This window comes from Ruditapes philippinarum, unplaced genomic scaffold, assembly GCF_026571515.1.
Source record: "Ruditapes philippinarum isolate M1 unplaced genomic scaffold, ASM2657151v2 ctg2776_1_1_1_1, whole genome shotgun sequence".
Lineage (NCBI taxonomy): Eukaryota > Metazoa > Mollusca > Bivalvia > Venerida > Veneridae > Ruditapes > Ruditapes philippinarum.
In genome coordinates, this window is record NW_026858627.1 from 10,793 (window position 1) to 34,274 (window position 23,482).

The 23,482-nt window shown below is 32.0% G+C and overlaps 2 protein-coding genes across 2 annotated transcripts; one reads left to right on the plus strand and one right to left on the minus strand.

Moving 5' to 3' along the window:
- The first annotated feature begins 6,390 nt into the window (after positions 1 to 6,390).
- Positions 6,391 to 16,160, plus strand: LOC132753759 (neuronal acetylcholine receptor subunit alpha-7-like). The gene is made up of 5 exons (XM_060744282.1): positions 6,391 to 6,562; positions 7,657 to 7,814; positions 12,435 to 12,557; positions 13,586 to 13,684; positions 14,277 to 16,160. The coding sequence occupies exons 1-5, from the start codon at positions 6,391 to 6,393 to the stop codon at positions 15,015 to 15,017; spliced, it is 1,293 nt and encodes a 430-aa protein (XP_060600265.1). The 3' UTR covers positions 15,018 to 16,160.
- A 5,603-nt stretch (positions 16,161 to 21,763) lies between these two features.
- On the minus strand, positions 21,764 to 23,135 carry LOC132753774 (uncharacterized). The gene is made up of 2 exons (XM_060744298.1): positions 22,956 to 23,135; positions 21,764 to 22,179 (listed from the first exon to the last, which is right to left on the minus strand). Exons 1-2 carry the CDS (start codon positions 23,069 to 23,071, stop codon positions 21,861 to 21,863), a joined length of 435 nt encoding a protein of 144 aa, XP_060600281.1. The 5' UTR covers positions 23,072 to 23,135; the 3' UTR covers positions 21,764 to 21,860.
- Positions 23,136 to 23,482: the final 347 nt, after the last annotated feature.

The window sequence follows — 23,482 nt, forward strand, 5'->3', positions numbered from 1 at the left end:
ATAGAAGAAATAAGTCAGAATTTAACAGAAAAAATATTGGTACAAGCAAGAAGTATATACAAAAGAGCGTCCGAGTTTTTCAATATGAAAAGATAAGGTTAGAACACAGAAGTTAATGTCAGCAACGTTATAGGCAATGCCAAGTTATACTGGAAAAAATGTTAAAGAATGCAGTTATAAGAAAGGTCCGAAAGAATTTCACTCGACACTTTTACTGAATACTTTAAAGCAATTAAATAATCCTGAAAATAGATTTTTTTTCAAAGCAGACGAAGATGTTTTAGATTTTACAAATCGTATTTTAGATAACGAGGTAAAAAATTATGTTTAATGAACTTGACCTACCCCTTTACTATGGAAGAAATATTACAGGGTAATTGTGGACCTGAACTTAGGTCGTAGTGCAGGCCCAGACGGTATTATAAACGAATTCTTAGTCTATGGAAAGGATATCTTAGCTTTACAATTTTGAAATTATTTAATAAATTCTTGAAAAGGTTATTTCCAAACCTCATGGAGTGAAGGATATATCATCCCTAAATACATAAAAAGGGTAGTCTAGATAATGCCTTCAAATTTTAGAGGAATTACTCTTTTAAGTGTCGTTGGAAAAATTATTTACAAGTATTATTAAACAAACGAATTACTTTATGGGCTGAAAATTACCATATATATGTTGAAGCTCAAGCAGGTTTTAGAGCGAAAATGGGGACTGTTGATAATATTTTTGTTCTTAATAGTCTTATTAATCATGTTTTAATCAAAATAAGAAATTATTTTGTGTCTTTGTTGATTTTTCTAAAGCGTTTGACTACTTAGTAAGACCGAATATATGGTATAAATTATTCAAAAATTGGGTGTAAGGGGTAAGTTATTTAATATTATTCAATCAATGTATGCACACGTACGTTTCAAGTGTAAAATTATATGGTGAGACAGGTTCTATTTTTGATAGTTATCTGGGAGTAAGACAAGGTGAATCTTTGAGTCCTTTTCTGTTTGCCATGTATTTAAACGATTTAGAAGAAGAATTGTTCATTAAGGGTGGCAGAGGGGTGTAGATATAGGATCATTGAAACTATTTTATTGATGTATGCTGATGATATTGTTCTTTAGCAAACTCTGCTGAAGAACTACAGACTAGTCTTAATATTTTACATGAATATTGTTCATATGGAAATTAAGCTTAAATAAAGATAAAACAAAAGTGATAATAATATTTCGAAAAGGGGGGGGGGGGGCGTTTACCAAATAACTTGGCTTTTTATTATGATGGAAATACTTTAGAAATCGTCAATAAATATACGTACCTAGGAATTTTTTTTACGTCAGGTGGCTCCTTTAAGGAAGCCTGTAAACACGTTATCAGGGCAAGCATTAAAGGCAATTTTTAAAGTTAAAAAGTTATATGTCTAGGTTTTGTTAATTTTGTCTTCAGATCATGTCTTAGACCTGTTTGATAAACTAATTAAGCCAGTCCTATTTTTATGGTGCTGAGGTGTGGGGTTTTTTGTAAGCAAACCAAACTGAAAGGGTGCATACAATGTTTTTGCAAACGAACATTAGGTGTAAAAGTAAGCACACAAAAATGATTTTATATACGGCGATCTTGGAAGAACGGATCTATATAGTCTTAGAATTGTGTACATTATAAAATATTGGTTGAAAGTAACAAGCAGCCTGAAAATAAATATATAAATTATATATATAAAATGATGTTAAATGACATTGAAAATCAACCTCAAAAATCAAATTGGGCTTCATGTGTTAAGAATATTTTATCCAGACTAGGTTTTTATCATGTTTGGCTAGCGCAGGGAGTAGGAGATTTTAACATATTTGTACAAATTATTAAGCAAAGAATAAAGGATGTTTTTGTACAAGGATGGCAAAGTAGAATTGATATTTCAACAAGAGCTACTTTTTATAAATCTATATGTAGTTTTGGTTTTCAACCATACCTTAAAATACTTAATGTTAAAAAATATAGAAATGCATTATGTAGATTGAGAGTATCCTCACATCGATTAAATATCGAATGTGGCCGATGGAATAGAACTGTAAGAGAAAATAGACTTTGCATATCGTGTAATAAATTAGAAGACGAATTTCATTTCCTTTTTGAGTGTAACATGTATGACACAATTAGAGATAAATATATAAATAGATACTACAGAGTTCGACCAAGCATGTTTAAAACCATGGAATTGTTTTCATCAGAAAATGTTAAAGTAATAAGAAATTTATCTGTATATGTATACAAAGCATTTGAAATAAGAAGATGTAGATATAATATTTAGATAGTATAGTGTTACATTCTTTAATAATTTTATTGATTGCACATGGTTGTACTGCGGCATATACAAAGGAAATATATATTTACATATATTCATATTTTCAATCCAACATGCTGAGAGAAAGATAGCTAACAAGTATGTGTTAAATTTCATGAAAAGTATAACATTTATTTGTTGATTTTAATCATGGTTTTAATTAAATTTTTGGTTGTATATATGACCTTTAAACGCCATATTTATCTTAAAAGTTAAATGAAAAAATACGCAGCACCGCCATGTATTTGTAAATAGAAAATAGTAATAAGTATTAAGTAATAGTAATAATGTATTAGAAGTAAAAATATCATGTGTGGTACACAAATGTATTTATTGTATGTATATACGTACGTATGTACGCACGCAGCACGTGCGTACGTAAGAACGTACTGACATGTTAGAAAATAGTTAATACAAATAATACCAAAAAATAAGAAGATGCAAAATAATGTTTCGTACTTAGTTTATGTTTTATATCAATCTTGATGAACATTTTAAGATTCAATTATGAACAAAAACAAATATTTAAAATAGTCACTTTTTAAGAAAAAGTCTGACACATTCTTTTGTATTAGATATTTTGAAATGTAAGGGAAGTAATTACAAATCAAAAGCATTTAAATCTTGTAAGAGTAGTGTATCCTGTTTCTTGCATCTTACTATTTTCACATATATTTTGTTTACTTTACTGACAGATTTATTGTTGACTAATGCCAATATTAATTCAAAAGTGTATATACCAAAATGTGACTATGAGCTATAATGGCTTTGTCAATTGTGTATTGTGAGATTTATGAAAGAATAAAGCTTCTTCTTCATATTACAAAATAATAATCTTACCTTTACCCTCTTTATATCAATATATATATTGACTTGAAACTCTCACAGGTACTTTTAACTGGCCTTATTACATAATGAAACCCCACGAAAAAACGAGAATATTAAAAAAACACCCGATTTGTGCACTTATGAATTACAAGAGTAGAGCGGTTGGTATATTTGAATGGCTTCGGAATGCATTCTTATACATGATAAAGTACATAAATGAAAGGTTTCTTGTGATTTATATTGATAAATATTGAGTTATAAACTGATGTTTGGATAGAAAGACAAAAAAACATGTAGGTAAGATAGTTACCGCACTCGGAATAGGTCTGCATAGTATTTACAGACCCGGTGGCCTTTTAAAAACCTCGATCGCTACGCTCTCTCGGTCTTCAAATTGCCACCCGGGTCTGTAAATACTATGCAGACCTATTCCTCGTACGGTAACTATTACATCGGTATATTTAAAAGTTACATAAATTACCATTTTAATAAGCTATATCATGATATTTAAACGTCCCGGTTGAATGAACAAACGTTCGCGTGCCAATCTGTTTGACACTTGCCGCCTGACCAATCCAGTTATTTAAAGGAAGTGTACAATACAAATTGTGTGTAATATTATGTAATACAGGGGTAATAAAATTTTATCTTTAACACCCTGCTGTTTTAATTTAAATTACTGATGGAAAAGTCGTCTAATGATACCTTAAACAAACCCATGTGTGTGCCCGTTTTGACCATTGAAATTATTTCTCCCGCACATTTTCGTAGATAGGTTAAAAAATAAATTCACGTTGTCAGTACTTACCGCCTTAAGTCATCCCAAAATTAATATTTTTGGGTGACACAACATGAAATCGCATCTATTAAAGCCTTAAAGTATGATAAACTGTAGACATCGTTATTGCGTTTTGCCCTACGCAGAATGCGCATGCGCGAAATGCAACATTCGTTGCTATGGAAAATCGTATTGTAAAAGGGTCTATAATAAAACAGTGGTGACAAGCTCGTTATGGTTAATTGCATTAATTATATCCCGATTAACCTGCCAATGTGAAAACCCAGCTTGAAGCTTTCCAATGCACCCCTCCTCCCCCTGTTCATCTCAGCCTTGCTTAGATAAGTTCGTATCCGTAGATCTGCCATTTTGACATGTAATTCAGTTAAAGATTGACAAAAGATTAAGTGGAAATTTGCTAAATTTAAAAATCCACATGCAAGTTTCAGGCCATGTTAAGTTTCTTTCTCGGGCTTCCTATATGTAGAATACGTATCAAAATCTCACAGTTTTGAAAGGCTCGTATATGGATTTATCTATGACAACAATCTGATTTTGAATTGTGATCAGATAAACAAAATACCTAATTAGAAAACAAATCATTTGCAAACTTTAAGTTGTATATATCTGTTGTCGTTGGCTAAAGAGACTGTTGTATTTTTACTCTAAAAATGTACTTACCAATTGAATGATTATTGCAGAAAATAGGGTTCTTATGTACAGTGAAACAAACAATTTTATCTTTTTCGACCAGGCAATAGACACTTGTTATACAATTTAGACACTTGATATGCAATTTAGTATATCAATGCATTATATAAAAAATTCAAATCTTTACTTTTTTAGGTGTAATTTTGATTAGATCATTTATTTACTTTAATGTATCTGCGACATGATTACGTATATTTATCTGTCTATCTATGTCACTTTACCATTTTATGTTGCATTTTGCTTGAGTCAGTGCCAGTGGCGTGGATTGTAGCTTTCGTGTCCAGTACCAGGAAGCAACCAGATAAACAGACTCAATCAAACCGAACTTGCAACATTTTCAGTTTTGATCGCTTAGGAATTCTTTATTTTTCTCTATTCTAGGTATATGACAGTTAAGTTAGCGACGCGGGAACATTGGAGAATTTCGAGAAGTTACGAAAATCGCTAATATTTTCTCTAGCGTAAATATAAATAAACCTGTCATTAAAATCTACTCTTGCATGATTCTCTAATATTTCCTCACGCAAAATGTCTGGAATTTAAAATTCAATCCAAACCTATTTAGATATAGAATCATAACTAATTAAAGGAAATATTTGTTGTGTTAAACCAATATTTGTCAAGGAGCACATTCAATAAAGAACCAGACAAGGGTTTCGATTAGAACATCACTAATTCCTAATCTAGTAAGCAAGATTAATTTCATATAAAATCTCATTTTGCTTCATAGTTACAATTCATTTTGGACTTGAAGATAAAATGGCGATGGTGTTAAAATTTAAATATAGATACGTTAACTTGTGTACAATATATATTTCAATGCAGGATATCATCTAGTTTCCAACACTTAAAGTTTAAAATGTGAGTCAAATAAATTGTATTGCTTTTGTAAAATAATGATGAAAATAAAATAAATTAGCCGTAAGAAATGTTGCTAAGGACCTGAAATAATATATAGTGATTTTACAAAAGTATATCAAGCTGTTCAAGGTGTCTTAACAAATAATTGCCAAATAATTTAAGTTCAAAATATAAGTCATTTTAGTCACGCACCTGTGATCTTGTTGCTCTTCTTTTTCATTGCTTAATTCTATATTAAACAAAAGATTAATAGAAAATGAAAGGTGTGTTTTTAGATATACGTATTGAAAGAAATTGATATGCATAAAACGTACACAAAGAGATAATTAACCTGTTGTTATTAAACAGAAAATATCTACGGACTAAAGCACAAAAATGTAAGCATGTTGAAAAATATATAAAGACACTATTTTAAGAATTATTCAATATTTTTACCTTTTTTATTGTAATATCGATATTTTTATTCCAACTACTGTTTCACATGTAATTTTCGTGTTTATTCAAATAAATAAATGGAATAAAAGGTAAACTTATAATAATAATAATAATAATAATAATAATAGTAGTAATAATAATAATAATAATAATAATAAATGTTTTATTATTAGCACTTGGATGCAATTGAACATAAACCTGAAAAAACTATATAATTTTTTTTTTAAGTGCAGTTAATAAAATCAAGTATAAATTGAATAAACTTTAAATTATAATTAAATGAAACTTAATGTAAAGATAAATAAAAAACGGAAGATGTAAGAAACGTAAAACATGTATCTGTAGTGATAAATCATATATGCTGGAGATATTAAGTAGATAGTCTTGTGATTTAATGCCACAGAACAATAGAGTTATCTTATAACATGGTGATATCATTAAAGGATGTTTATTGGGGTCCAAAGATTGTTTGTCCTGCTCGCAGTTTGTGGCTTTGGGATACACAAAGGCTCTTGTGCGGACGGAAATGATGCAAAGAATCTTAGAAAACAGCTATTTGTAACTGATGGTTACGACAAAAAGGTCAGACCTTCCAACAACCAATCTGATCCAATAGGTATGAACAATTTTCTATTCTAATTTCTGTAGAATAGTGCACTTGGGTTGTTTGTTTCTTGAATCATAATTTATACATTGTATATACCTTTGCCTGTTTATTAATTGACATTTACAGTAATGGACATTGGAGTAACTCACTTTTCTTTAATGACCTGAGTTCTGAGTTTTAATTTACCAACATATTTAGCAAACCATAAGACATTGAGTACCTTTGTTTTGGTCATTGGGTTTACTTTTATATGTATCTACATGATCACTTCTGTGTTCTACTTATTTCATCTATGGTTACCATAACAACTGTAAAAGAATTTCACTTGGCGGGGATTCATTTTATGTACAATGTCTCGTTTAAAGTTACACGACGGCGGGGCTAAGAGTGAGGTTTGGTGCACCATTAACCGGTTTAAACTCCCTAGCAGTGCTTATGCTGCTGACCGTTCCAAGGAGGCGCCCATCTGTGTTCCTTAGATGCATGTCTTTGTTGTTTCATATTGTTGTAATGATACTTTTGTTTGTGTCCTTTGCTGTTTTCTCGTTTGCTTTAAGTATCTTCACTTTTGTCCCTATTTTTTTCTATTTTTCCCCTCCCTTCCCTGAGTCTCGAGGTCCCTTCCCTTTTCCCTTTATTTGGCATGTTGGTCAATCAATTACTTGTTTCCTTTGATTTCCTTTTCGATCACTGTTGTTTCTTTTTTGGTGTATTTTATTATTTTCCTGGCCGTGCTCTGTCATGCGCCCTGTCCTTTTTGTTTGGGGTCCTCCGGGGCTCCTTGTCGCTGGTTCATGTTGCTTGGTCGTTTTGGGGTTGCGTTTATTGAACGCCGCCTTTCCTTGTTGATCTTGTATATCACATTTTATTTAATCAGTTTGAACCTGATTTCACTGAGCAATTATTATAAGAAGTACAAACAGATAATTATTGAAGATCGAAGAGATGGGACGTTATGCGATACATTGTCAAACAGTTGTCTGAATACTCCTGTTTGAATAGGTTAATTTTATCAATCTAATCATATGCTAATCAAATGCTCGAAACTGTCAAGGGAAATGCCATTAAGATTAAACTGTATTATTTCGTTTAATACTGTTTAGAGGTATACGTGAGTTTGTATTTGCTGTCAATCAATGAATTAAGTGAAACAACAGAGACATTGAAGACAACAGCTTATCTTTGGATCACGTGGTATGATGAATTTCTACAGTGGGATCCATCAGATTACGGGGGAATCGATTATTACCATTGGCCGCAGGTAAAGTTGTCTCTAGCAAGCCTGTTCAATTATCAGAATATAATAGAACGTAATATAATTGGACTTTGGTTCCAATATAAATTATGCATATCCAACAGACGTATGACAAGGTTTAAATACTTAATACAATAGTCTGTATATTGATCTAAAAATAGATGTAAGTAGCGAACGCATGAGAAATTTGATAATTATGAGACAATTAATTACATTTTTTTTCGGTACAAGCGACCCGGCAAATACGTATTTTACTATTCAGACGCAGTCCACTTCAAGTTTTCATTTTTCGTCAGTACTGCTGTTTATTACACACCCGTGTCGACCCCGTAAAAATGGTATTGCACGACCGTGCACATATTTTGATGTGGCGTCATTTGCGTTATATGAAAATAGTGTTAAATGTTAGCGTTATTCTATAAGCGCGTCAATGAAAAATGGTTCTTTTTCACTTCAAATGGTCTTTATTTTTGGTATGTGATAAACAGAATATTAGATTCCTAAATTTATTGACCTCGTTGAATAAAATAATATTATGCTCGCCACAGACTCGCATCATAAAATTTTATTTTCAACTCGTTTAATGAATTCAGTATTAAACTTACACTTATCATCATCTATTATATGCTGTAATATTCATCAGGGGGTCGAACGTATAGCGGTGCGATACTCCTTTAAGCGAGGTGATTTTATGCGATACGCCCTAATGGCGGATTTACCTTTGTAAACACACGTCAGAGTGAGTGTTTTTTATTAAGTATTTCATAAATCTTCGATTACAATTGCATATTTTGTATTGAGGATGTGAAGATAGGACCGACACACATTTCATCAAAATTACAGAGGCCGAAATTCATAATTAAAAAAAGTTATTGAAGGTAAACTGACATCAACTAATTTTGGGTCGGTGAATAAAATCGCTTAACGCAAGCTTATATTAATATAGTTAATTTCTTTTTCTTCTTTATACTATAAGAGTAATCATAATTGAGTTGCATAGCAAGTACCTTTGTGCTCCTATATACATAGGCGCCTACTGGTCAAAATATTTAAGTGTACGCTGGATTTTGGTGCGATAAAATAACTGTACGCTGTTAAAGGTTCGATAATTTTCATTATCACATCTGTTGAACATGTTTTCCTATGATTATACTAAATATCTACCATATATGTGCCCGTTTCTGGAATTCTGAAATCTTCTTCTTTACTTAGAGATTTATTTGAAATAAAAGTTTTGTATAACCATCTATATAAGTGTTTGAACTTAATTTGAATAATTGATATTAATTATCGTGTGATAATTAGGAGTTGGATAAAAGTAACCTTTACTCTAAGATCTTAGATAAAAAGTAGGAATTTGACCAAAATATGTAAGAATGAATTTAAAAAAAAACAATTAAGAAATCTTGTATAAATTATCTCACTTTCAAAGCAGAACATTTCAGAAAAACAGCAGTTAATATGTCATATAAGGGGTGTCTTACATCATGAGGTTCTAAGATCCTTTGTACATGCTGCTGTCAAACTTGATATTTTTCATATTATAAATAGAATTGAACATTTCAAACAACCTATAAAATACAGTGAAAGTACATTTCACTGCTGTTCTAGAGATAGAGACTAAGAACCATGTGGTAAAAATCTTTAGGTGGTAAAAAAATTCTTTTCTAAAATGTTGCTTAGAACAGGCTATTTTTGTAGTGCACATATTGTGGCCTGTCAGGAAAAAACAGAAAACTTCAATTACAAACTTCAGTCAGACATTTGACACAAAACAGCTCAGTGTCTTTCTTAGGAACAGCTGATGCTTACTTGTGCCAAATACACAGTTGTAAATGTCGCAGAGCAATTAAAACATAACAACTTGATTAGCAAACAAAACTACTACGAGATAGGTAAAGTACCACAAGTACAAAAGCTGACACATGTGCAAATAAACAAAAAGCTATTGAGTATATAATATAAGATTGAGTCACACTGGTTATGGAGTAGTATATTAATTACACATGGGTTTGTGGGTTACAGTTAAAATATCATCCCAAGGAAAATACTGTTAGCCAAGGGAAACAGTAATTTTAGGAGGGTTGATATATTTACTGTTGTGTGCTTGTGTGTTATCTATTTTGTTTCCCGAACAGATACTGTAATATATATTATAGCATAAAATCGGCTATTTTTCCCTCTTTTGCCCATGTTATAACGGGACTAAAACCATGTGTTAACATAGTCACGCGCTTTTGTTATAGCCCGGTTTCACCTATGCGCAATACATACAGGGCCCAGTAAACAAACAAACAAAAAAATGACGATTTGGCCTGTTTCCGCTCTTGTTATATTGAAATCTATTGATTCGAGGGCCTCAGTCGGGCATATTCAAGTAATTATGCCGGAAAAACGGCGTATAGACATCGGTGCTAATCTTGGTTGTCGCCCTTTCTAAGAAACGGACAGTTGTCAATGTAAACAAATACAGTAGAATCTACCTGTCATTCAGTTTAACACTCCGATTAACTTACAAAACTAGATAACACAAAATTAATATGAGAAAATGTTTTTTATTTATGTTAATGTTGATAAATGCTCTTTATATTTCTTTGAGCGAATAATGCTTAGTGCCTGATTTTTATAAACTTGTTTGCTTGAAAAAAAAAAACCGATTCTGATGTCACTGATCTTTTTTCTACCGTCAATCTGAAATCATTCTAAGAAATTCTGAGGGTCATGTTTTGTCTTGGGTAGAGGGTAGAGTAATGTAACGTTTATTTTGTCTTGAGATAATAAATCTCCAATGGCCAAGCTTTGTTAAATCAATTAAAATTCAAAATTTCGTTCGGTTCCGAGAATTTTCCAAGTTCTTGGCCCCGGAAAAATGAAACGCATACGTAAAACATAGAATTGGATAAATACCGTCCAAGCACAAGAATTTAATGTAATTGTGTTTTGTATAAACTATACATCACGAATGTGTTCGAAAATTGTATGCTATAATAGCGTCAACGCACGTTTATTTCGTGTTATAAAGTCTGCAGAGTCCCTTGAAACTGTTGGAGCCCTCGCCCTACCGGGCTCGGGCACCAACCGTTCCTCGGGACTCTGCAGACGTTTTATAACACGGAAAAACGTGCGTTAACCCTATAATAATTTTATTTACATAAAAAAAACACTTGCCCAGATTTTATACTGTTGGCCTGTAACAGTATAAATCTCTTAGTCACATGGTACACTTGCTTTAGCAGTAAGAGTAACTCCCAGTGGAAATGAATATTTACAAAAAAGGAGGGATAATGCTATACATTAAATGTTGCAGAGAAAGCCTAGTTACTGGCAGATATGTTAAATCACTAAAAGTATGAATGCTTTCATAAGCAAATACACAAAGCTGTTTGGTATACACTGGTAATGGAGTAGTATAGTTATATATTCAAAGCGTCAGAGCTAATGACAAACATCAGAATTACTGAAATACAATGATGTGCTCTGTATATAATATATAACATCCAATCCATAGAGGAAATTAAACCAGTATTTATTATATAAATTTCAAGTTCCATTGCAAAAAAACAAAACAAAAAAAAAACATACAATTTATTACATGTACTTCTCAAGGTATTGAATGAACATAAGAATGGATGGGAGCGTTTTTCGACCAGTGCATGTAATACAATAATAGATCCATTTCTCATATTTTGCTTTTTTAATTAAAGTTATTTTCTCTGACAACATAAATATGTAATTAATAATAGAAAAACATATTATTAAATGATAAAACCTTTACTGAATAAATGGAAGAAACAAAACGAATACATTGTATTATCGTGACTATTGATTATTTGATAGAATTTCAAATTTCGGTGCAATAACTTATCTCATTTGAATGATTAACCTTTGTGAGAAAAGAATATTTAAATTAACTATATCATAGTATAATACATTAATTGACACTGTTATCTTAATTGACACTGTGATTTACATATGATTAACATACAAACTCAAAACTTGATATTTCATCAATATTGAATAAGAATGTACTGTAATGAGGAAGTTGCAACAGAAAAACATACCAACATTTGTGCGTACAGTTGGTTTATCGGAACAAATATTAGGCGTACAGTAAGAAAACTGGAAATATTTTATATATTTTCGAATAAATATGCAAAACTTCTTTTGTATATCGTTTTGTTTTTCAAAAATAAACATGTTGGGACTTAAACTAATCGAATATCTCGTTTTAAAACGACTGATACATTATTCGTTTGCATGTGCATATCAGGTTGACTGTTAAATTTGCAGCAACAAATACCTCAATAACTTCCTCAATTCTATAAAATTTATTATTTTATTTTCACAGTCATGCACAATTATAAGTTCTGATCAGCATGCACAATGCTATTCAATAGACAAACAATATTTGGAAACAAACATACCCACTTTCGTTTTCGCTCCCGTCCGCCATTAGGGCGTATCGCATGAATTCACCTCGCTTAAAGGAGAATCGCACCGCTATACGTTCAACCCCCTGTTCATGTTTTATAAAGATATAAAGTCAGATTCTGAATAAGCAATTAACATATATGTATATTCAAAACAGTTCGAATACTTTTAATAATTGCCTTTTTTATTTACAAGGGAGATGTATGGAAACCGGATGTAGCACTGAAGAACTCGTTCTTGGAGTATAAGGAACTAGGAGTTTCGTCTCTGAACGTTCTCGTCTCTTCTGATGGTTACGTTGAATGGTATCCGTTTCAGGCAAGACACTCCTATTAATGAGCCGCGTCACGACAAAACCAACATAGTACGGTTGCGACCAGCATGGATCCAGACCAGCCTGCGCATCCGAGCAGTCTTATAAGGATCCATGCTGTTCGCTATAAGTTTCTCCACTTGTAATAGGGTTTGTAAGCGAACATCATGGATCGTGATCAGACTGTGCGGATGCGCAGGCTGGTATGGATCCATGCTTGTCGCAAACGATCTATGTTGGTTTTGTCGTGACGCAGCATATATAAACGTGTTCGAAATTTATGTTTTGATTTCTCGGGGTCAGTACTATCATTGCCTGAAAGGGCGGAGTTACCCTCATTAAGCCTAGAATATAAACATGTTTTGATAAAAAAAAAACAATGATTATTTTCCAATTTTTCAAACCACGACCACAAAGTTATTCGTCCTACCACAATAATTTTGAGAGGGTATAGAGTACAATCGAATGCATGGATTTAATTTTCAAACAATAAAGACATTATTGATTAGGACCATTCAATTATAAAGAAACTTGAAGCAAGAATAAATAAACTCTTACAATCCTATCTGTATTATTAAGTTTAGTAAACATTTTATAAAAGAACCAATTTTGGTTAATTTGATATTCTGTTCTATTGTCCATTTCCATTCTTGCGATGAGTATTTGGGCATTTAATTAATTTCAAATAAAGCGGTTTTTAGTTATTTATCAACATGATATATAATGATATTTGAAACATAAAAGCAGAAAACGTTATATTGAATCTTTTAGGCATGACCATTAAGGATATCATTCTACAGAAACAAATACATGTATATTAAAAGGTATTAAAGAACGGCGAATTCGTTATTTTATATTATACACGAGAGTTTTCGTTAGTTGAAATGTTTTTTTTTTCAAATAAGATGCATCCTTTTACATGAACATCTTGTTTTCAATTTTCTTTCCTTTGGTTTCACTTGTAAGTTCGAATTCATGATATTTTATACCTTCTTTTTATCATTCAATCTTTTCTCTCCATAAACCTTTTCAGGTTTTCCAATCTACGTGCTCCGTAGACATCACATATTTTCCATTTGATACTCAAGAATGCAAATTAAAGTTTGTGGCTTGGAGTTATTCAACGTATGAGGTAAAACAATATTTTAGACCAACTTTTTTGCACATCTGACTGTTTCAACTACATGTGTATTTTTAATGAACTTCTGAACTCTCTGCAGTAGCTATGGTTTTAACCTTTAAGCTGATTGGACCAAACGTGATTAACCATTGCGACAAGTATAGAGCCGCCTTGCCGGCCTGCACACTCGTACAGTCTGACCAGACCTTAAAATATATAATAAATGGCTCCAGAAAATATGTTAAATGGAAATATTTATGCAACATATTCAGCAGGTAAAAACGTTAATGTTTCCTGGAAATATTACTGTGACCTTCAAGGAAATGTAAACGATACAAGCACTACCTAGTCACTGAAAGCTAGGGTTAAGGATTGTCATAAATGCATAATAATGTCACCCTTTTCTTAACGACACTCAAGTTCTAATACAAATGTTGAATCATGTTGTCTTTAGATAGAATATTGAATATGTGGGTAGAATCTGAAATTGGTAAAACTAGTCTAAAGAATGGTTTTCAAGTTTGATGTGTTAAGCGCGCGCCTGTCAGGTTTTGCATTACTGACTTTCCTAAAGTGATATATAATTTGTATGGTTGTATTCTAGGTTTATATGGACAGTGGAGACAAAGGGATAGAGTTGGAAGAGTATGAATCAAACTCAGAATGGGACGTCATTGACACAAGTTACTCGGTGAACTGGGAATCCGCGGAGTCTTCTGTTGTATTCAGCATCAAAATCAAAAGAAAACCACTTTATGTCCTTCTCTCAGTGATCATGCCAATAATTATGTTGGCAGTTTTGAACATTTTTGTATTTGTCCTACCTTGTGATAGTGGCGAAAAAGCTAGTTATTCTATAACAGTCTTCTTAGCTTTTGCGGTATTTCTGTCTATAATTTCTGCAACCTTTCCCGAAAACTCCGAAGTGGTCGCTTTATTTTCTGTCTATCTTATTATCCAGACTCTTCAGAGCACAGTAATTACACTCATTGCCCTAGCTCTTACCCGATATGCTTCCTTCGATGGTCTAGGAACACCTGTACCTCATCAACTAAAAGCTTTTCTTAATGTCATCACCTGCAAAACCTGCTGCGCGAAATACATTCGTAAAAATCAGGTTACTGATATTGAAATTAATGCTGAAAAGGTTACAAAAAAGTCAAATGGAAAGTTAGACAACAAACACTTTATTCTGAAGACAAATGAGCAGAATAGTGATCACCAATCTAGATTTAATACCTGGAAAGAAGTTGTTAACAAGCTTGACGTTATATTCTTTGTTTTCTTCACTTGTGTTCTCATTATCTCCACTCTTCTCTTCTTTGTCATATCTGCCACAAAATAATTGAAGATTTTTTAATATACTATCTAATGATTCAAGTATTTTAACATATTTTCTACTTTTTTATATCTGAAACAAAATGAGTTAAGGTTTTAATACATTTGTTACTGTTTCATAAAGTCAAAATTGTTTAATGTTTTTAAACTCATGACAACATTCTTTGTCCAGAATCAAAAATGATAATCAAGATTCGTATTTGAAGTTACTGACGAACTCCTGAATTGTTGAAAGCGTATGTTGAAATATATCGTAGCCTTTAAATAAAAGAACAAAAGAGCAAATATAAATTGAATATAAAGTTTAAAAATAGATTATCGTTTATCATTTTAGTGATTAACCTGTACGTGCCCTGTCCTATTTTTGTTTGGGGTCCGCCTGGGCTCTTGCCGCTAGTTCTTGTTGCTGCGTCGTGTGGGGGTTGAGTTCATTGAACGCCGCCTTTCCTTGTTGATCTTGTTTATCATATTTTACATTTGAAAGGTCCTTATTCGGGAACTATATTAGTTTTTTCCCCGATCTTCTACTAATGAACATCAGGTTTTTGTATGTATATAGCAAAAAAGAAAACAATTGGCGTGCCGTCACAATATGATCGACGTCGCAGTAAAATAAACCAAACGCGTGTTTCTTTTGACCCACTTGAATACTTATAACTTGAGTTTAAATAGACGTATCAACATGAAAAAAGTGCAAATTTAAGTTCAGCCAAATATCTAAAAACTGATAAAACAATGAATTTAATCAGATTCGTGCTGCTAAAAAAACCCCATAAAATAATACGATAAAAACATGAAAAAAATCAATCTTGACACCATGTCTTTTGCAATTTGCCGAAAGTTAGGAACCATGTCCAATAGCATTTATGGGGTACATTCCACTTGTGTACCTGCTCGTGACGACATGAAGCGGACCGTCTTCCTTACGATTTGCCATAATGCCGGCAAATAAACACATCAGAATATCCGATTCCTGTATAGATATTGAATTACTTAATATGGTGTAATGAAGTATTTTACGATAACATATGCGCAATATTAAAATTTAAAATATACAATACATGTATATATTCCATAGATATACGTTAACATGCTTTTTCGTTTAAAGGAACACCCTTTTCTGCGTCTAAAATACAAAAAAAAAAAAAAAAAAAAAAAAAAAAAAAAAAAAACACACAAAAAAAACAACAACAACAAAAATAAAAACAACAACAACAAAAATAAAACAAAAAAAACCCCAAAAAAACAACTGACTCTATTTCCAAAATAATTGTCAAAACGGTATGACATTTTATGTATGTAATTGAAACTGATATTTTGCTGGTGAAATAAATTCTATATATTGTACATGTTTGTATTTTATTTTGGTATTGTGAATACTTTTAAGCCGATGTACACGTGTGTTATCAAAGCAGAATACTATTAAGATGAGAATTTATAGCAAGCAAACTGAATTCATTCAGTTTAAAACTTCTTCCTACTTTTCATTTTCAAATATCATATTTGTATAATTTCAAAGACAGGAAGCGAGAAACAAGCATAATTAAATGAAAAAATTTACGAAATAGGACAGGCAATAAAATCGTTCGGCCATTGTAAACATTAAATTTCGTTCGACCATTGTACTCGTTTTTGTAAAAAGATGCACAACTTCGTTATGAAACTTTACAAAGGATGATATTGTTCATGACGGACAAACTTGCAATTGTGTAAAAGATGTCAATGCTAATTTTGCTCAAAATGCTTTTCTTTTACTGAAAACAACGCATTTTAGTACATGTGAGCCCACTGTACTCATCACCTAAACAAGTTTTTCGACTTTCAGGCCTTAACAGATAGAGCTACAAAGTAACCAACGTGGTTTTTGTATTTTCTGATCGCAAGATCAGTAAATACATAGCTAACATCCACGGTCTAACACAAATTTTCCTAACAGACCTAACAACGCAAAGTAGTTCTCACTCAGAACTGCTTAAAAACCAGCAATTTAAAATAAAGAATAATTTTTAATGTATGCATTTAACGAATTACAGTGCATTAAAAGTTTAGAGTAGTCAATAGAAATATGAGGTTACAATCACAAATTTCGCGGATGAATATCTTTTTACCCAATGAAAAATGTTCGGCTATTTTCGTAAAGCTTAATGAATGAAAATGCTATTTTTAGCTATGTCGATTACCGAATACTCCAGAGCGTAGTACAAAAATAAATCTGACTGTCGAGTAGTGGAATATATACATGTCGTACTGTTTTGGCGAGAAGATTTTCGCTAAATTATTTTCATCAGTGTTAAACAACAGGTTTATAGTGAAGAAAATACCTCGAAATTAGTAAGGATTACAAACACGGAATGGAAATTCTCAATTTAGAATTACAATGTATTTGTTATTATTCAAGCTACATATGTATTTCTTCACCGTGGTGCAGAGGTAGCGCGCTCGTTTAGGGTGTGACAGGCCCAAGGTTCAAATCCTAGTCGAGGCAACTTTTTTTATTAAAGTGTCTTTTTTAAGGAAGTAGCCACGATCACATTATATAAACGATTTGAACCCCAACCGGATCTTGTGAGAAGATCTCAGCATCTAAACGTACAATCAGGCGGGATGACACATTAAACTATCAAAAATCGGCTTGAATTTAATATGTTACGGTATGTTAACATTTGAATCATATTAAGAAATAATTTATCTTTGATTAAATATACATCCATAACCTTCTTCGTAAAATATATGCGCATAAAACGCTGAGCTCTTCGCCTCATGTTTTGTTTATGTCAACACACGCCGATTACACAAGCAAATGTATGCCTAAAATTGTTTTATTTCACTATAACTCATATCTGAATCTTAACTTTATTGTCTTAACCTCATGTTACCGGACAGACACTTGTGAAAATATCTTTGAATATTGATAAAACATAGTAAATAATAGAGGCGACATTTCTGATAACTGTACCCGTCTTGCTAAAACAATTTTAATGATCTGTACCCTACTTGTGTTTTCACTGAACCATTACTTGCGAGTCACTTTTGATGCTTTTTATTGTGTTTTTGTCGTATGTTCCAAATTTTAATGTGCAGAATATGAAGTTATTGTGTCACAAGAGAAGGGTACATGTTTTAGTTCTATGTAAGTAACTAAAACTGCATCTGACTGGAGGAGCTTCGTCATGTTTTCACTGTCTACGAAAATACTGGCATGAAGTGGCTGTTTATACGAATCAGAAAGTCAATTATTTCTTGATAGGAATAATTAACTATCAAACCTCATCTTCACTTACCATTCATTTTTCTTTGGAAAGATATAAAGCTAAAATATTACATATGTACTATAATTTTTTTATATTTAGTTCAACGGCATTGTTGTTAGTTTTGACGTGACCGTTATATAACGTCACGTATCAATAAACCCCGAAATATCATTACAAGATTTTTTTGCAGATTACTTATTTCAACATGTTGAAAGCTTTACACCTACCGTTGATTTCATACACTGTTTTATATTCTCAGAAATTCATTGACTTTCTTTTTCTGACATGTACGACTTTTATTCTTGTATATCTTTCATAGACGTCGACAATTTTGGCATCTTTTTAAACGGAGAATATTCGGGAAATTTTGAAATTTTAATTGTCAGTGTTTCAGCTATTGGTGTTATAAACTTCTTTTTTTTCGTTTACGTTATTGGTTGTGACGCTGAAATTTTTTAAGTAGGAAATTTTATTCTGATCATTATTTATTCTTATTTTCAAGTTGCAGTCTGGATGGCGAATAATTATGTGGCTAATGATGGCATTGAAATTCGTAGTCTTTACTCAACAGTATATGCAGGTGTATTCTTCCATGGTGATCCGAAATAAAAATATACATAGCATTATATATTTTATTAAACAAATGATTAACAATATTATCAGTTAAACCAATTCTCGGTAAATACCTTAGATCCCACCTTATATACTAAAATTCTATTACAATCATTTATATTTTCTGGCAATAATTGATACAAAATCGCAATGAACGTAAACCTTTTCTCCAATAAATCTTTAAAAATACTCACAAGTCAGGGTACAGATAAAATTCGTAAACTCACAAGTAGGGTTCACAATCACCAGCAAGTAACGTTCAGTTTACGGAAATGACCTCCTTGGTAAAACTCTTAAATTTATGTTCAAGATACAGCAATATGTTATGCATATGACTACATTATCGTTTGTTATTGATTACTTTAGTAGTTCGATATCACAATTCAATGTTTAACTAAATCAACATTGGAATAAGACGGATTTTTGTTCGTGTTGATCACCTGAAAGCTGTTCGTGAGTTTCGATTATTTTATAGCCTTCGTGCTAACGTTTATGTTTTGCATAACTTAGACGTTTAATAAAGTTTCTCTCTTATAATATAAATATAGATTTACTAACCTAACGTCCATCAGTATCAATATAAATACCAATATCGTTAACAAGTAAAGTGGCAGAATATGGCTGACACTAAAATCTTCTCACAAGATCCGGTTGGGGTTCAAATCGTTTATATACTGTGACGATATTATGCAAGGATAAAGTATGGCTGTCATAAAAAATGAAAATGATTTTATGATGCAACTCTAGTCATGCAAAATTCCATATGTATCAATCTCAAACTGTTATAGACGCAGTCGCTGCGTAAGATTAATTATAGTATATAAAATGAACTTATATAGGAAAATACATACAGATAATCAGTATGATTTAGATTGCAAAGATCAGAAAATACCACAGAGGTTGCAGCCCTTTGATTGTATTTTCTGATCGTAAGATCAGTAAATACATAGCTAACATCCACGGTCTAACACAAAATTTCCTTACAGTCCTAACAACGCAAAGTAGTTCTCACTCAAAACTGCTTAAAAACCAGCAATTTAAAAGAAAGAATAATTTTTAATGTAGGCATTTAACGAATTACAGTGCATTAAAAGTTTAGATTAGTCAATAGAAATATGAGGTTACAATCACAAATTTAGCGTATGAATATCTTTTTTACCCAATGAAAAATGTTCGGCTATTTCCGTAAAGCTTCGGATTATCATGAATATCATTTTAATCAATGAAAATGCTATTTTTAGCTATGTCGATTACCGAATACTCCAGAGCGTAGTACACAATCGAGTAGTGGAATATATACATGTCGGACTGTTTTGGCGAGAAGATTTTCGCTAAATTAGTGTTAAACAACAGGTTTATCGTGAACAAAATACCTCGAAATTAATAAGGATTGCAAACACGAAATGGAAATTCTCAATTTAGAATTACATAATGTATTCGTTTTTATTCAAGGTACATATGTATTACTTCGCCGTGGTGCAGAGGTAAGCGGTCTCGTTGAGGGTGTGAGAGGCCTATGGCTCAAATCCTAGTCGAGGCAATTCTATTTTTTTTTTCATGCAAAATTCCATATGTATCAATCTCAAACTGTTATAGAAGAAAATCAAAACGCTGTCGCTGCGTAAGATGAATTATAGTATATAAAAATAAACTTATACAGGAAAGTACATACAGATAGTCAGTATGATTTAGATTGCAAAGATCAGAAAATACCATAGAGCTGCAGCCTTTGATTATACAGGGGTTCCGTGCGACCTAGTTTTACATATATATATAATATTAACTGTATGCTTACCTCAATTTCACTGCTTTTACCGAGCGTTTAAGCCGCCATTTTATGAGCCCATTGTACGATTTTGGTCACGTGATCATCCGCAGTGTATATATTAAAGCGGGATAAGAATTTTTGCAAGGGAAGGGAAACAACACGCACTATTAACACTTGCAGAGTTTTCGCCCCGACAACACATTCCTGATTATTGTGCACAATGATAATGCTATTTACATATAATTACCAAATAAATGTTTTATTCTAATATGATTGACATATATTAGGAAATCACGTGTCTTACTTTAACACTATTTGATATCAAACGACTATAATTTTGTTGTTATAATTTTAATGTCGAATAAAAGTTAGGTTATGTTATGTTATGTTAGATAAAAAAAAACACGCTAATCAGCGGGGAGCAGATTAAATTGTAAAATGGCGGGCTGCGAAGCGAAATACAACATGTATTTATTGATACGTGACGCTAATGAGCATCGCGTTCATACCATAGGTTTGTCTTGAATAAACTGATATTTAGAATAAACCAGAGAAGGGAACAATTATATTAAAACGTTGCATATGTGTTTAACATATTATCATTTTCCGGGTATGTATGAGATGGGTCACCGTGTAGAGAAGTATATGAAGGTTAATGAAGTATTGTAAGTTAAGTACGAGTATTCTACAGACGGCATCAATACATGAATCGTAAAGTTTGTTAATTGAAGTGACCTATATACTCGGACTGCATGAAAGTTTCACAAGCTTTACGTTTCATATTAGTCTAATGAGGTATTTGCTAGTAAAAACTTTGCGCAAGAACAATGGACAGGAATTTGTGATAAACAAATAAGGTATGTGAATGTGAGACTGACAAAATGCACACATAAAATAAAGAAAATATGAGAACAAGAGTGTGCTAATATCATTTAGTAATTAATGTGTAGTAAGGATTAAAAGGGACATTGTTGAAGATTTTATAGAATCAAGTTTATTTTTTGTTTGAAACGGTAGCCCATTGTATTTACCTCACTTGCACATTTGAAAAAAGGTATTTTCAGCATTTGATAACTTTTATTCCAACAAATTCACAAAGTTCAACTGTAACTGTCTATTTCTAGTCGAGTGAAACGAAGTCTGACAAAGTTTAAACAATCAGCACATGTATAATGAGTTTTAACTTTAGTCTCTTATAATACACATAACAAAGCTTTTATCACATATCTAAAAATTTAATAACTGCAGCCAATAGCAGTGCCCCTATGCCCAGTCCAGTAAGTATCGTCTTTACTACTGCAAATGACGACCTATTATACCATCTACCGCCCGGCTCACCTCTAACTTTAATGTCGTGACCGTCACATTTTGACGTTAGACGAAAATAAGGAACACTTGTTGTCTGCACGACCGGAATTTTACGACATTTATCAAGTCTTTCCAATTGGCGAAATACCCAAAGTCTTCTGTTATCCCACGTGATCCAGCGTCCGTTGTATTTTGTGACCGTGATAGAGTCGATATCATATACTGAAAGCCTGTTAAAAAACGAAATTGAAGTTATTGTTTTTTCTATGTTAAGTTAACTGCCAATTTGTTTGTGTGCAATAATTTTCCTTCATACTGTTAAATTTTTCCCTCGCTATATAGCTGTATATTGCTATACGTAGACGAGTTGCTAACTGCGTATCAAATGACATGAAGCTATCTAGAAGGCAACGGTGTCACACAAAAACGTTTTTGTTATAACGACCTAAACTCAATTATATACTCATTTTACTACATAGATTTAGTAATAAGATGAGTTGTGTTTCACGAAGTTTTTGTTTGTGTGTGAAACTTGGGCCAGTAATTCAGATGTCCGCCTGTGTCTGATATTATGCAGAGTTGCTTAGTGATCTTTACAACGACGTTTTGACTATTATAAATTATTTAACAAATATACACTGGTATAAAAGTTATAATTGTATCAAGCTATATATCTGCCGGCTGCAGTTTACAAAATTTGGTTCTAATTTTGAAAAGAATAATTCCAAAATACATCTATGAAAGAAGTAGATTATGTTGATATGGTTTCCTTATGATCGAATGATGTACAAACTAATTGCTTAAAGGTTAGACTCCTACTTAAAATATCAACATTATTTTATGTTCAGGAACATTTTATTTGCTCTGTTTACGTACATTACTGTTTTAAATAACTCTTTCGAAAATCGATCATGAAGTTATGAATACAACATAATTTTACCGTTTTGACATTTTGTAAACATAATTAAACAAACCATAAAACATTTTAATCGTTAAGATTACCTACCTCCCTTCGCATAAATCATCCAAAGTCTCGCCTATTTGTACAAAGGGAGAAGAAAAATGATTGCTTATACTACTCTGAGAATAGTATATATCCGACGGTCGCAACATTAGAGACATCTTTACTATACTAGACGCGGTAGGATACAATTAAGATTTATAAACGCTATAAATTAAAGTTTCCTTTCCGATAACGCAGATAAGAGCAATTTTCTGAAAATTCAAATTGCAAACGAAGGTAGTTGTAGTGATGAAGATTATATAATCCATTTTTCAGAAAATTGTAGGAATGTTACATGTAGAATACATGTAATTTGACATTTTTTTGTATATGTGTTTATGTGTTTCATTTATTACGTTTCAGTGGATATCTTGACATTTTCCAAATAAACAATACTAAGTTTGTAATTAGTGTAATAAAAAATAAAAAAGATGTCCCCATTTTTTTCACATCAAATATCTAACTATGTCTCGAACACCACTACCTATCTTTACCAATAATAAAATGTATGAGTCACCGCAAAATGAGTT

Coding starts and splice junctions, on each gene's coding strand:
- LOC132753759 (XM_060744282.1), top strand. CDS start 6,391: ATGTTTATTGGGGTCCAAAGATTGTTTGTCCTGCTCGCAGTTTGTGGC. Junction 6,563..7,656: donor CAACCAATCTGATCCAATAG/GTATGAACAATT, acceptor AATACTGTTTAG/AGGTATACGTGAGTTTGTAT. Junction 13,685..14,276: donor GGAGTTATTCAACGTATGAG/GTAAAACAATAT, acceptor GTTGTATTCTAG/GTTTATATGGACAGTGGAGA.
- LOC132753774 (XM_060744298.1), bottom strand. CDS start 23,071: ATGTCTCTAATGTTGCGACCGTCGGATATATACTATTCTCAGAGTAGT. Junction 22,180..22,955: donor GATGATTTATGCGAAGGGAG/GTAGGTAATCTT, acceptor GTTTTTTAACAG/GCTTTCAGTATATGATATCG.